This window comes from Plectropomus leopardus, chromosome 23, assembly GCF_026936395.1.
Source record: "Plectropomus leopardus strain MGB_pleo_1.0 chromosome 23, ASM2693639v1, whole genome shotgun sequence".
Classification (NCBI taxonomy): domain Eukaryota; kingdom Metazoa; phylum Chordata; class Actinopteri; order Perciformes; family Serranidae; genus Plectropomus; species Plectropomus leopardus.
The window spans coordinates 24520001-24537500 of NC_142198.1; the positions used below are offsets into that span (position 1 = coordinate 24520001).

General features: G+C 51.8%; 1 protein-coding gene across 6 annotated transcripts in view; it reads left to right on the forward strand.

Annotated features, from left to right (window-relative positions):
• The window catches only part of LOC121965174 (phosphatidylinositol 4,5-bisphosphate 3-kinase catalytic subunit alpha isoform), a 38854-nt gene that overhangs the window by 5583 nt on the left and 15771 nt on the right, over positions 1-17500 (forward strand). For 3 of the 6 annotated variants that reach the window (XR_015775726.1, XM_088073715.1, XM_088073713.1), the window contains exons 2-12: positions 3269-3397; positions 5038-5103; positions 5212-5315; positions 5426-5588; positions 6482-6691; positions 16172-16239; positions 16516-16644; positions 16746-16799; positions 16915-17024; positions 17129-17270; positions 17482-17500. The exon at positions 17482-17500 is cut by the window's right edge and continues 67 nt beyond it. Coding sequence is in view for 5 of the 6 variants with exons in the window: in XM_088073715.1 (XP_087929841.1) it covers positions 3313-3397; positions 5038-5103; positions 5212-5315; positions 5426-5588; positions 6482-6691; positions 16172-16239; positions 16516-16644; positions 16746-16799; positions 16915-17024; positions 17129-17270; positions 17482-17500 (1150 nt within the window). In the remaining variant the exon portion in view is untranslated. The remainder of the gene's footprint in view (positions 1-3268; positions 3398-5037; positions 5104-5211; positions 5316-5425; positions 5589-6481; positions 6692-16171; positions 16240-16515; positions 16645-16745; positions 16800-16914; positions 17025-17128; positions 17271-17481) is intronic. The other 3 variants (XM_088073717.1, XM_088073716.1, XM_088073714.1) reach the window with 2 other exon arrangements.

Genomic DNA, 17500 nt, shown 5'->3' on the forward strand with positions numbered 1-17500 from the left:
GGACCAAACTGGGTCTAAACTGGACCACACTGGGTCTAAACTGGACCACACTGGGTCTAAACTGGACCACACTGGGTCTAAAACTGGACCAAACCGGGTCTAAAACTGGACCAAACTGGGTCTAAACTGGACCACACTGGGTCTAAAACTGGACCAAACTGGGTCTAAACTGGACCACACTGGGTCTAAACTGGACCACACTGGGTCTAAAACTGGACCAAACTGGGTCTAAAACTGGACCAAACCGGGTCTAAAACTGGACCAAACCGGGTCTAAACTGGACCACACTGGGTCTAAACTGGACCACACTGGGTCTAAAACTGGACCAAACTGGGTCTAAAACTGGACCAAACCGGGTCTAAAACTGGACCAAACCGGGTCTAAACTGGACCACACTGGGTCTAAAACTGGACCAAACTGGGTCTAAACTGGACCAAACTGGTCTAAACTGGACCACACTGGGTCCAAAACTGGACCAAACTGGGTCTAAAACTGGACCAAACCGGGTCTAAAACTGGACCAAAATGGGACTAAAACTGGACCAAACCGGGTCTAAAACTGGACCAAAATGGGACTAAAACTGGACCAAAATGGGTCTAAACTGGACCACACTGGGTCTAAAACTGGACCAAACTGGGTCTAAACTGGACCACACTGGGTCTAAACTGGACCACACTGGGTCTAAAACTGGACCAAACTGGGTCTAAAACTGGACCAAACCGGGTCTAAAACTGGACCAAACCGGGTCTAAACTGGACCACACTGGGTCTAAAACTGGACCAAACTGGGTCTAAACTTGACCACACTGGGTCTAAACTGGACCACACTGGGTCTAAAACTGGACCAAACTGGGTCTAAAACTGGACCAACCCGGGTCTAAAACTGGACCAAACTGGGTCTAAACTGGACCACACTGGGTCTAAAACTGGACCAAACCGGGTCTAAAACTGGACCAAACTGGGTCTAAACTGGACCACACTGGGTCTAAAACTGGACCAACCCGGGTCTAAAACTGGACCAAACTGGGTCTAAAACTGGACCACACTGGGTCTAAACTGGACCACACTGGGTCTAAAACTGGAACAAACTGGGTCTAAAACTGGACCAAACCGGGTCTAAAACTGGACCAAAATGGGACTAAAACTGGACCAAACCGGGTCTAAAACTGGACCAAAATGGGACTAAAACTGGACCAAAATGGGTCTAAACTGGACCACACTGGGTCTAAAACTGGACCAAACTGGGTCTAAACTGGACCACACTGGGTCTAAACTGGACCACACTGGGTCTAAAACTGGACCAAACTGGGTCTAAAACTGGACCAAACCGGTCTAAAACTGGACCAAACCGGGTCTAAACTGGACCACACTGGGTCTAAAACTGGACCAAACTGGGTCTAAACTGGACCACACTGGGTCTAAACTGGACCACACTGGGTCTAAAACTGGAACAAACTGGGTCTAAAACTGGACCAAACCGGGTCTAAAACTGGACCAAAATGGGACTAAAACTGGACCAAACCGGGTCTAAAACTGGACCAAAATGGGACTAAAACTGGACCAAAATGGGTCTAAACTGGACCACACTGGGTCTAAAACTGGACCAAACTGGGTCTAAACTGGACCACACTGGGTCTAAACTGGACCACACTGGGTCTAAAACTGGACCAAACTGGGTCTAAAACTGGACCAAACCGGGTCTAAAACTGGACCAAACCGGGTCTAAACTGGACCACACTGGGTCTAAAACTGGACCAAACTGGGTCTAAACTTGACCACACTGGGTCTAAACTGGACCACACTGGGTCTAAAACTGGACCAAACTGGGTCTAAAACTGGACCAAACCGGGTCTAAAACTGGACCAAACTGGGTCTAAACTGGACCACACTGGGTCTAAAACTGGACCAACCCGGGTCTAAAACTGGACCAAACTGGGTCTAAACTGGACCAAACTGGGTCTAAAACTGGACCAACCCGGGTCTAAAACTGGACCAAACTGGGTCTAAACTGGACCACACTGGGTCTAAACTGGACCACACTGGGTCTAAAACTGGAACAAACTGGGTCTAAAACTGGACCAAACCGGGTCTAAAACTGGACCAAAATGGGACTAAAACTGGACCAAACCGGGTCTAAAACTGGACCAAAATGGGACTAAAACTGGACCAAAATGGGTCTAAACTGGACCACACTGGGTCTAAAACTGGACCAAACTGGGTCTAAACTGGACCACACTGGGTCTAAACTGGACCACACTGGGGCTAAAACTGGACCAAACTGGGTCTAAAACTGGACCAAACCGGGTCTAAAACTGGACCAAACCGGGTCTAAACTGGACCACACTGGGTCTAAAACTGGACCAAACTGGGTCTAAACTGGACCACACTGGGTCTAAACTGGACCACACTGGGTCTAAAACTGGAACAAACTGGGTCTAAAACTGGACCAAACCGGGTCTAAAACTGGACCAAAATGGGACTAAAACTGGACCAAACCGGGTCTAAAACTGGACCAAAATGGGACTAAAACTGGACCAAAATGGGTCTAAACTGGACCACACTGGGTCTAAAACTGGACCAAACTGGGTCTAAACTGGACCACACTGGGTCTAAACTGGACCACACTGGGTCTAAAACTGGACCAAACTGGGTCTAAAACTGGACCAAACCGGGTCTAAACCGGACCACACTGGGTCTAAAACTGGACCAAACTGGGTCTAAACTGGACCACACTGGGTCTAAACTGGACCACACTGGGTCTAAAACTGGACCAAACTGGGTCTAAAACTGGACCAAACCGGGTCTAAACCGGACCGCACTGGGTCTAAAACTGGACCAAACTGGGTCTAAACTGGACCACACTGGGTCTAAACTGGACCACACTGGGTCTAAAACTGGACCAAACTGGGTCTAAAACTGGACCAAACCGGGTCTAAAACTGGACAAAACTGGGTCTAAACTGGACCACACTGGGTCTAAAACTGGACCAAACTGGGTCTAAAACTGAACCAAACTGGGTCTAAAACTGGACCAAACTGGGTCTAAAACTGAACCAAACTGGGTCTAAAACTGGACCAAACTCGGACCAGTTAGTGTTTTGTGTCGTGGGTTTGGGTTCTGGTGGGCGGTCTGCTCCTGACTGGTTCTCCTGATGTTTGAATTCGGATCTAAACTGAAAAGAAACAAACAAACGTCAGATCTGATCAGGGCGCAGTGTTCTCACCTGTCTGTCTGTCTGTCTGTCTGTCTCTCTGTCTGTCTGTCTCCAGGTAGCCCGGCGCTGAGGTGACACAGCTTATGATTGGTGGTTGCCATGGTGCCCAGGCCGTCGTCAGGGGAGCTGTGGGGGCTCCACCTGATGCCCCCTCGCATCCTGGTGGACTGCTGTCTGCCCAACGGTAACACTTTACTATACTTCACTTTACTGCACGTTACTTCACTTTACTGTACTGTACTTTACTTTACTTTACTGCACATACTACTGTACTTTACTTTGCTCTGTCGAGTCACATTTCCAGCAGCAGGTCTCACTTTAGTACTTTAGGAACCAAAAGGTTCTCCTGAGAACACGGACGCACACTCTGGATCTGAGCTTTTCCCCGCAGACGTGGGCGGGCCGTTTATCGTCCACATAACGAGCCGCACGCCGAGACATCCTTTCATTTTATGGTTATAGTTTATTAAAGTATGAAAAACGTGCAGATCCACGCGTGGAAACCCGATCAGCGTTCAGGGACCTGGGGCTCGGCGATTTATCAGATTATAATTTCGATTTTGGCTTCTCTCGATTTTCAAAACAAGATAATAAAGATAAAACGATTATGTGCGGCGTAATGACTTTAACAACGTTGCTCCCGTTTTGTGTTTTATTTTGTAAATCAAGCGCACGCTCGTCTCGTGCTCTGTCCGTCCCGCAAAAGTCCAAACAGAAGTTTCAGCTCGGGGTGAAAACAGAAAGTCTCATTTTGTTTCAGCGCGTGCAGCGAGAGAGCGCGCGATGGTCTCGGCGAGAGGAGCAGAGAGTACGACGTGAAACCAGCCAGCTGCTGATCGAAGTCACGCAAGTTAGCCTCAGTGAGCAAGCTGCGTTAGCTTCCCACTGGAAACAGACCAGGCTCTCTTAAGGTGGACTGTTAAGGTGGACCAGCTTTTGTCTGCGTGCCGAGTCTCTCCCGAGTCAGTGAAACCTTCACTGAGCCCGACTCACTATTTTACTGTCAAATAACCGTTCAATGATCCTGATTTCACTATCAATCAAATTAATGGTGATTAGCATTTTTGCCATCACGGAGCAGCCCTGCAGGGACCCGAGAGCGGGAACCACGAACATAGACTGTTCCAAAGGTACTAAAGGGAACATCCACAACTTTTTACAAAAACATAGAACGCAAAAGTGCTCTGACGTGAACAGACCTGCGTCATGGAAACAGAGCGTCATTTCTACTCTGCTCTACTCTGTTTTCACCGTGTCTCAGTGATGGTGAGTCTGTCCTGTCCTCTGTCCTCTGATGCGTCTCTGTGTGTCTCAGTGATGGTGAGTCTGTCCTGTCCTCTGTCCTCTGATGTGTCTCTGTGTGTCTCAGTGATGGTGAGTCTGTCCTGTCCTCTGTCCTCTGATGTGTCTCTGTGTGTCTCAGTGATGGTGCGTCTGCCCTGTTCTCTGTCCTCTGATGTGTCTCTGTGTGTCTCAGTGATGGTGAGTCTGTCCTGTCCTCTGTCCTCTGATGTGTCTCTGTGTGTCTCAGTGATGGTGAGTCTGTCCTGTTCTCTGTCCTCTGATGTGTCTCTGTGTGTCTCAGTGATGGTGAGTCTGTCCTGTCCTCTGTCCTCTGATGTGTCTCTGTGTGTCTCAGTGATGGTGAGTCTGTCCTGTTCTCTGTTCTCTGATGTGTCTCTGTGTGTCTCAGTGATGGTGCGTCTGGTCTGTCCTCTGTTCTCTGATGTGTCCTCTGTCCTCTGATGTGTCTCTGTGTGTCTCAGGGATGATGGTGAGTCTGTCCTGTCTTCTGATGTGTTCTCTGTCCTCTGTGTGTCTCAGGGATGATCGTGAGTCTGGTCTGTCCTCCGTCCTCTGATGTGTCCTCTGTGTGTCTCAGGGATGATGGTGAGTCTGGTCTGTCCTCTGATGTGTCCTCTGTCTTCTGTGTGTCTCAGGGATGATGGTGAGTCTGGTCTGTCCTCTAATGTGTCCTCTGTCCTCTGTGTGTCTCAGGGATGATGGTGAGTCTCGAGTGTCTCAGAGAGACTCCTCTGATCAGCATCAAGCAGCAGCTCTTCACTGAAGCCAGGAAGTACCCGCTCTACCACCTGCTGCAGGTACTCAGCCTGACCTTTGACCTTTTGACCTGTGACCCTCTTACCTTTGACCCCGCCCACCGTGGTCGCAGGTAAACAGTGCTAATAATCTCTGCCCTCTGATTGGTCAGGAGGAGTCATGTTACATCTTTGTGGGTGTGACCCAGGAGGCAGAGAGGGAGGAGTTCTATGATGAGACGAGGCGGCTGTGTGACCTCCGACTCTTCCATCCGATCCTGAAGGTCATCGAGCCACTCGGCAACCGCGAGGAGAAGATCCTCAACCGAGAGATAGGTAACGCACCTCACCTGAACCCAGAGACAGGTAACACGCCTCACCTGAACCCAGAGACAGGTAACATACCTCACCTGAACCCAGAGACAGGTAACATACCTCACCTGAACCCAGAGACAGGTAACACACCTCACCTGACCACAGAGACAGGTAACACCCCTCACCTGAACCCAGAGACAGGTAACACACCTCACCTGAATCCAGAGACAGGTAACATACCTCACCTGAATCCAGAGACAGGTAACACACCTCACCTGAACCCAGAGACAGATAACACCCCTCACCTGAACCCGGAGACAGGTAACACCCCTCACCTGAACCCAGAGACAGGTAACACACCTCACCTGAACCCAGAGACAAGTAAAACCCTTCACCTGAACCCAGAGACAGGTAACAAACCCCACCTGAACCCAGAGACAGGTAACACACTTCACCTAAACCCAAAGATAAATAACCCACCTCACCTGAACCCAGAGACAGGTAACACACCTCACCTGACTACAGAGACAGGTAACACACCTCAGCTGAACCCAGAGACAGATAACACCCCTCACCTGAACCCAGAGACAGGTAACACACCTCACCTGAATCCAGAGATAGGTAACATACCTCACCTGAATCCAGAGACAGGTAACACCCCTTACCTGAACCCAGAGACAGGTAACACCCCTCACCTGAACCCAGAGACAGGTAACACACCTCACCTGACCACAGAGACAGGTAACACACCTCACCTGAACCCAGAGACAGGTAACACACCTCACCTGAATCCAGAGACAGGTAACACACCTCACCTGAACACAGAGACAAGTAACACACCTCACCTGGTGGCACCTCCCTCGGACTCCATCTCCCAGAGTACCTCTCTCAGACTAACGGCATTCCATGTGCAGGTTTTGCCATCGGGATGCCGGTCTGCGAGTTTGAGATGATGAAGGACCCTGAGGTTCAGGACTTCCGGCGCTCCATACTGAGCGTGTGCAGAGAGGCCATGGAGGAGCGCGAGGGGGGTGGGGCCCACAGCCAGGCGCTCTACGTTTACCCCCCCAACGTGGAGTCCAGCCCCCAGCTGCCCCCCCACATCTACAGCAAGCTGGACAAAGGTACCACCACCATTGACATCACCAACACCAACACTGACACCACCTACACCGACACCACCACTGACAGCACCAACACCACCACTGGCACCACTATTGACACCACCAACACCACCACTGACACCACCAACACCACCACTGATACTACCATTGACACCACCAACACTGACACCACCATTGACACCACCAACACCAACACTGACACCACCAGCACCAACACTGACACCACCAACACCACCACTGACACCACCATTGACACCACCAACACCACCACTGACATCACCAACACCATCACTGACATCACCAACACCAACACCACCACTGACACCACTAACACCACCGCCATCAACACCACCACTGACACCACCAACACCACCATTGACACCACCAACACCACCACCGACACCACCACTGACACCACCGACACCAACACTGACACCACCATCACCATAACTGACATCACCACTGACACCACCAACACCATCACTGACATCACCAACACAAACACTGACACCACCAACACCACCACTGACATCACCAACACCAACACTGACACCACCAACACCACCACTGACACCACCAACACCACCATTGACACCACCGACACCATCACTGATACCACCATCACCATAACTGACATCACCACTGACACCACCAACACCATCACTGACACCACCAACACCACCACTGACACCACCAACACCATCACTGACATCACCAACACCATCACTGACACCACCAGCACCACCATTGACACCACCATCGACACCACCAACACCACCACTGACACCACCAACACCACCACTGACACCACCATTGACACCACCAACACCACCATTGATACCACCAATACCAACACTGACACCACCAACACTGACACCACCAACACCACCATTGACACCACCAACACCGTCACTGACATCACCAACATCACCACTGACACTACCAACACCACCATTGACACCACCAACACCATCACTGACATCACCAACACCATCACTGACATCACCAACACCACCACTGACACCACCAACACCAACACTGACATCACCACTGACACCACCAACACCATCACTGACATCACCAACACCATCACTGACACCACCAGCACCACCATTGACACCACCATTGACACGACCAACACCACCATTGACACCACCAACACCACCACTGACACCACCATTGACACCACCAACACCACCATTGATACCACCAATACCAACACTGACACCACCAACACTGACACCACCAACACCACCATTGACACCACCAACACCGTCACTGACATCACCAACATCACCACTGACACTACCAACACCACCATTGACACCACCAACACCATCACTGACATCACCAACACCATCACTGACATCACCAACACCACCACTGACACCACCAACACCACCACCGACACCACCAACACTAACACCACCATCACCATAACCAACACCACCAACACCACCACCGACACCACCAACACCATCACTGACATCACCACTGACACCACCATTGACACCACCAACACCACCACTGATACCACCAACACTGACACCACCAACACCACCACTGACACCACCAACATCAACACTGACACCACCAACACTGACACCACCAACACCATCACTGACATCACCAACACCACCGCTGACACCACCACTGACACCACCAACGCCATCACTGACATCACCAACACCACCATTGACACCACCAACACCACCACTGACACCACCACTGACACCACCAACACCACCAACACCACCACCGACACCACCAACACCACCACTGACACCACCATTGACACCACCAACACCACCATTGATACCACCAACACCAACACTGACACCACCAACACCAACACTGACACCACCATTGACACCACCAACACCACCACTGACACCACCAACACCACCACTGACACCACCAACACCACCACCACCAACACCACCACTGACACCACCAACACCATCACTGACATCACCAACACCATCACTGACATCACCAACACCACCACTGACACCACCAACACCAACACTGACACCACCAACACCATCACTGACATCACCAACACCACCACTGACATCACCAACACCAACACTGACATCACCACTGACACCACCAACACCATCACTGACATCACCAACACCATCACTGACACCACCAACACCACCACTGACACCACCATTGACACCACCAACACCACCATTGACACCACCAACACCACCACTGACACCACCATTGACACCACCAACACCACCATTGATACCACCAATACCAACACTGACACCACCAACACTGACACCACCAACACCACCATTGACACCACCAACACCGTCACTGACATCACCAACACCACCACTGACACTACCAACACCACCATTGACACCACCAACACCATCACTGACATCACCAACACCATCACTGACATCACCAACACCACCACTGACACCACCAACACCACCACCAACACCGCCACCACTGACACCACCAACACCATCACTGACATCATCAACACCACCACTGACACCACCAACACCATCACTGACATCACCACTGACACCACCATTGACACCACCAACACCACCACTGATACCACCAACACTGACACCACCAACACCACCACTGACACCACCAACATCAACACTGACACCACCAACACTGACACCACCAACACCATCACTGACATCACCAACACCACCGCTGACACCACCACTGACACCACCAACACCATCACTGACATCATCAACACCACCATTGACACCACCAATACCACCACTGACACCACCACTGACACCACCAACACCACCAACACCACCACCGACACCACCAACACCACCACTGACACCACCATTGACACCACCAACACCACCATTGATACCACCAACACCAACACTGACACCACCAACACCAACACTGACACCACCATTGACACCACCAACACCAACACTGACACCACCAACACCACCACTGACACCACCAACACCACCACCAACAACACCACCACTGACACCAGCAACACCATCACTGACATCACCAACACCATCACTGACATCACCAACACCACCACTGACACCACCAACACCAACACTGGCACCACCACTGACACCACTAACACCACCACCGACACCACCACTGACACCACCAACACCACCACTGACACCACCACCACCATCACTGACATCACCAACACCATCACTGACATCACCAACACCACCACTGACACCACCAACACCACCACTGACACCACCACCACCACCACTGACACCACTAACACCACCACTGACACCACCAACACTGACACCACCGACACCACCACTGACACCACCAACACCACCGCTGACATCACCAACACCACCACCGACACCACCAACACCAACACTGACACCACCATCACCATAACTGACATCACCAACACCACCACTGACACCACCAACACCACCACCACCAACACCACCACTGACACCACCAACACCATCACTGACATCACCAACACCACCACTGACACCACCAACACCACCACCGACACCGCCAACACTGACACCACCATCACCATAACTGACATCACCAACACCACCACTGACACCACCACTGACACCACCACTGACACCACCACTGACCACCAACACCAACACTGACACCACCAACACCAACACTGACACCACCAACACCATCACTGACATCATCAACACCACCACTGACACCACCAACACCAACACTGACACCACCAACACCAACACTGACACCACCAACACCATCACTGACATCACCAACACCATCACTGACATCACCAACACCACCACCGACACCACCAACACCAACACCAACATCACCAACACCATCACTGACATCACCAACACCACCACCGCCACCACCGACACCACCAACACCACCACCGACACCACCAACACCACCACCGACACCACCACTGACACCACCAACACTGACACCACCATCACCATAACTGACATCACCACTGACACCACCAACACCATCACTGACATCACCAACACAAACACTGACACCACCAACACCACCACTGACATCACCAACACCAACACTGACACCACCAACACCACCACTGACATCACCAACACTGACACCACCAACACCACCATTGACACCACCGACACCATCACTGATACCACCATCACCATAACTGACATCACCACTGACACCACCAACACCATCACTGACATCACCAACACCATCACTGACACCACCAGCACCACCATTGACACCACCAACACCACCACTGACACCACCATTGACACCACCAACACCACCACTGACACCACCAACACCAACACTGACACCACCAACACCAACACTGACACCACCATTGACACCACCAACACCAACACTGACACCACCAACACCACCACTGACACCACTAACACCACCACCACCAACACCACCACTGACACCAGCAACACCATCACTGACACCACCACCACCATAACTGACATCACCAACACCACCACTGACACCACCAACACCAACACTGACACCACCAACACCACCACTGACACCACCAACACCACCACCGACACCACCACTGACACCACCATTGACACCACCAACACCATCACTGACATCACCAACACCATCACTGACATCACCAACACCACCACTGACACCACCAACACCATCACTGACATCACCAACACCACCACTGACACCACCAACACCACCACTGACACCACCAACACTGACACCACCATTGACACCACCAACACCACCACCGACACCACCACCGCCACCACCAACACCACCACTGACACCACCAACACCACCACCGACACCACCAACACCAACACTGACACCACCATCACCATAACTGACATCACCACCACCAACAACACCACTGACACCACCAACACCATCACTGACACCACCAACACCACCACTGACACCACCAACACCACCACCGACATCGCCAACACTGACACCACCATCACCATAACTGACATCACCAACACCACCACTGACACCACCACTGACACCACCACTGACCACCAACACCAACACTGACACCACCAACACCAACACTGACACCACCAACACCATCACTGACATCATCAACACCACCACTGACACCACTAACACCACCACCGACACCACCACTGACACCACCAACACCACCACTGACACCACCAACACCACCACCGACACCACCACTGACACCACCAACACTGACACCACCATCACCATAACTGACATCACCACTGACACCACCAACACCATCACTGACATCACCAACACAAACACTGACACCACCAACACCACCACTGACATCACCAACACCAACACTGACACCACCAACACCACCACTGACATCACCAACACTGACACCACCAACACCACCATTGACACCACCGACACCATCACTGATACCACCATCACCATAACTGACATCACCACTGACACCACCAACACCATCACTGACATCACCAACACCACCACTGACACCACCAACACCAACACTGACACCACCACTGACACCACCAACACCATCACTGACATCACCAACACAAACACTGACACCACCAACACCACCACTGACATCACCAACACCAACACTGACACCACCAACACCACCACTGACATCACCAACACTGACACCACCAACACCACCATTGACACCACCGACACCATCACTGATACCACCATCACCATAACTGACATCACCACTGACACCACCAACACCATCACTGACATCACCAACACCACCACTGACATCACCAACACCAACACTGACATCACCACTGACACCACCAACACCATCACTGACATCACCAGCACCACCATTGACACCACCATTGACACCACCAACACCACCACTGACACCACCATTGACACCACCATTGATACCACCAACACCAACACTGACACCACCAACACCAACACCGACACCACCACTGACACCACCAACACCAACACTGACACCACCAACACCACCACTGACACCACTAACACCACCGCCACCAACACCACCACTGACACCAGCAACACCATCACTGACATCACCAACACCATCACTGACATCACCAACACCACCACTGACACCACCAACACCAACACTGACACCACCAACACCACCACTGACACCACTGACACCACCACTGACACCACCAACACCACCACCGATACCACCACTGACACCACCAACACCACCATTGACACCACCAACACCACCACCGACATCACCAACACCACCACCGACATCACCAACACCACCACTGACACCACCAACACCACCACTGACATCACCAACACCACCACTGACACCACCACCACCACCACTGACACCACCAACACTGACACCACCACTGACACCACCAACACCACCACCGACACCACCACTGACACCACCAACACCACCGCTGACATCACCAACACCACCACCGACACCACCAACACCAACACTGACACCACCATCACCATAACTGACATCACCATCACCACCATTGACACCACCAACACCACCACCAACACCACCACTGACACCACCAACACCATCACTGACATCACCAACACCACCACTGACACCACCAACACCACCACCGACACCACCAACACTGACACCACCAACACCATAACCACCACCACCAACACCACCACTGACACCACCAACACCAACACTGACACCACCAACACCAACACTGACACCACCAACACCATCACTGACATCACCAACACCACCACTGACACCACCAACACCACCACTGACACCACCAACACCACCACTGACACCACCAACACCATCACTGACATCACCAACACCATCACTGACATCACCAACACCACCACTGACACCACCAACACCAACACTGACACCACCAACACCATCACCGACATCACCACCACCACCACTGACACCACCAACACCAACACTGACACCACCAACACCACCACTGACACCACCAACACCACCACCGACACCACCACTGACACCACCAACACCACCACTGACACCACCAACACCACCACCGACACCACCACTGACACCACCAACACCATCACTGACATCACCAACACAAACACTGACACCACCAACACCACCACTGACATCACCACTGACACCACCAACACCACCACCAACACCACCAACACCACCACTGACACCACCACCACCACCACTGACACCACCAACACCACCACTGACACCACCAACACCACCACTGACACCACCATTGACACCACCAACACCACCATTGATACCACCAATACCAACACTGACACCACCAACACTGACAACACCACCATTGACACCACCAACACCGTCACTGACATCACCAACATCACCACTGACACTACCAACACCACCATTGACACCACCAACACCATCACTGACATCACCAACACCATCACTGACATCACCAACACCACCACTGACACCACCAACACCACCACCGACACCGCCAACACTGACACCACCATCACCATAACTGACATCACCAACACCACCACTGACACCACCAACACCATCACTGACATCACCACTGACACCACCATTGACACCACCAACACCACCACTGATACCACCAACACTGACACCACCAACACTGACACCACCAACACCACCACTGACACCACCAACATCAACACTGACACCACCAACACTGACACCACCAACACATCACTGACATCACCAACACCACCCCTGACACCACCACTGACACCACCAACGCCATCACTGACATCATCAACACCACCACTGACACCACCAATACCACCACTGACACCACCACTGACACCACCAACACCACCAACACTACCACCGACACCACCAACACCACCACTGACACCACCATTGACACCACCAACACCACCATCAATACCACCAACACCACCACTGACACCACCAACACCACCACCGACACCACCATTGACACCACCAACACCAACACTGACACCACCAACACCACCACTGACACCACTAACACCACCGCCACCAACACCACCACTGACACCAGCAACACCACCATTGACACCACCAACACCATCACTGACATCACCAACACCACCACTGACACCACCAACACCAACACTGACACCACCAACACCACCACTGACACCACCAACACCACCACCGACACCACCACTGACACCACCAACACCACCATTGACACCACCAACACCATCACTGACATCACCAACACCATCACTGACATCACCAACACCACCACTGACACCACCAACACCATCACTGACATCACTAACACCACCACTGACACCACTAACACCACCACTGACACCACCAACACTGACACCACCATTGACACCACCAACACCACCACTGACACCACCAACACCACCGCTGACATCACCAACACCACCACCGACACCACCAACACCAACACTGACACCACCATCACCATAACTGACATCACCATCACCACCATTGACACCACCAACACCACCACCAACACCACCACTGACACCACCAACACCATCACTGACATCACCAACACCACCACTGACACCACCAACACCACCACCGACACCGCCAACACTGACACCACCATCACCATAACTGACATCACCAACACCACCACTGACACCACCACTGACACCACCACTGACCACCAACACCAACACTGACACCACCAACACCAACACTGACACCACCAACACCATCACTGACATCATCAACACCACCACTGACACCACCAACACCAACACTGACACCACCAACACTGACACCACCAACGTCACCAACCCCACCGCCTATCGAGAGTCCACCCTCCAGTACCTCTGCCGAGGAGGGGGACGGCAGGGACTCTGAGCCGAGTTTGAGGTCCAGCTTTGTTCAGAAAAATGTTAACATGTATCCACCAAGAAGTTAAACAAAAACAAACAAACAAACACAATGAAGGAAAGAATAAACAAACATAGAATAATTAACATCAAATACAAGTCAGATAATGATCTACCTGTCTCTCTCTCCCTCTACCTGTCTCTTTACCTGTCTCTCTCTCCCTCTACCTGTCTCTTTACCTGTCTATCTCTCCCTCTACCTGTCTCTCTCTCCGTCTACCTCTCTCTCTCTCTACCTGTCTCTTTACCTGTCTATCTCTCCCTGTACCTGTCTCTCTCTCCGTCTACCTGTCTCTCTGTCACTCTACCTGAATCCTCCTCTACCTGTCTCTCTCTCCCTCTACCTGTCTCTTTACCTGTCTATCTCTCCCTGTACCTGTCTCTCTCTCCGTCTACCTGTCTCTCTCTCTCTCTACCTGTCTCTTTACCTGTCTATCTCTCCCTGTACCTGTCTCTCTCTCCGTCTACCTGTCTCTCTGTCACTCTACCTGAATCCTCCTCTACCTGTCTCTCTCTCCCTCTACCTGTCTCTCTGTTACTCTACCTGAATCCTCCTCTACCTGTCTCTCTCTACCTGATTCTCCCTTTGCCTGTCTCTCTACCTGTCTGTCTCTGTCTACCTGTCGGCCTCTTTCTACCTCTCTCTCTCTACCTGTCTGTCTACAGGGAGGTTGATCGTGACCATCTGGGTGATCGTGTCTCCATCCAACTCCAAACAGAAATACACCCTGAAGGTAAACCTGCTGATTTGTGATAAGATTAGGGGACGTGTGGACGATGAGGAGACGTGTGGACGATGAGGGGACATGTGGACATCGACTCAAAGTCGTAAAAGAAGACATTAGCCTTTTAGCTCCTCACATCTATAGTAGGTGTCAAGCTCAGCACAGCAGTGTGACACTTAACTAGGGGCTGGTCCAAGGCCAGCCTGAGCCAGCCCTGACTATGATCCTTATCAAAGGAAAGTCTGAGCCAGCCCTAACTGTACTGACTATGGTGTTTGTGTCCAGGTGAGTCACGACAATTTACCTGAGCAGCTGATTGCAGAGTCCATCAGGAAGAAGAGCCGATCGATGCACCTGTCCCCTCAGCAGCTCCGCCTCTGTGTCCAGGAGTACCAGGGACAATACATCCTAAAGGTACACCAGTCTGACTCACGTTAATGTCAGTCTCTCTGTGTCTGACTCACCTGTCTGTCAATCTCTCTGTGTGTCTGACTCACCTGTCTGTCTGTCCTCAGGTGTGTGGCTGTGATGAGTACCTGTTGGAGAAGTATCCTCTTAGTCAGTACAAGGTAACGGCTTCACTTTGAAAACACAAATTCACATTTTCAGCTCTTGAGTCCAACCTGTCCGACCGTCTCCACCTGACTCTCTGTCTCCACCGACTGTCCGTCTGTCTGTCTTCAGTATATCCGGTCCTGTATCATAGTGGGTCGTCTTCCTCACCTGATGCTGGTCTCCAAAGACAGTCTCTACTCTCAGCTTCCTGCCTCCGGCTTTGTCACGCCGTCATACAGGTACAGCAGCCAATCAGAGCCCATCCCACACTTATCACAGCCAATCAGGAGCTTGTACAGATGTCCTCTGTCCATATGGAAGATGTGTGCTGTTTGTGTTTCAGTCGGAGGACACCTCAGCCGTCTCCATGTCCAGGAGGAGGAGACGGTTCTCCTCCTCGCTCGCTGTGGGCGTTCAACACTCTGCTGAGGGTCCGACTGCTCTGCGCCACCTACGTCAACGTCAACATCAGGGACATCGACAAGGTTCGTCTCTGGGCGTCCCTCAGCTGAGTGTGTTCATCTGTGGACGTTCTGTGTCTCTCTTTGGTGGTTTGGAGTCTCTTTGTGGTTGTTTTGGGCCACTTTGTGGACTTGGACTTGGCTTGCATACTGGACACAAGGTTGTCTCCTACATGAGTGTGTGATGGTGTGTTGATGTGAGTGTGTAGAGGTTTAAATCTGTGTGTGTTTGTAGATCTATGTGAGGACCGGGA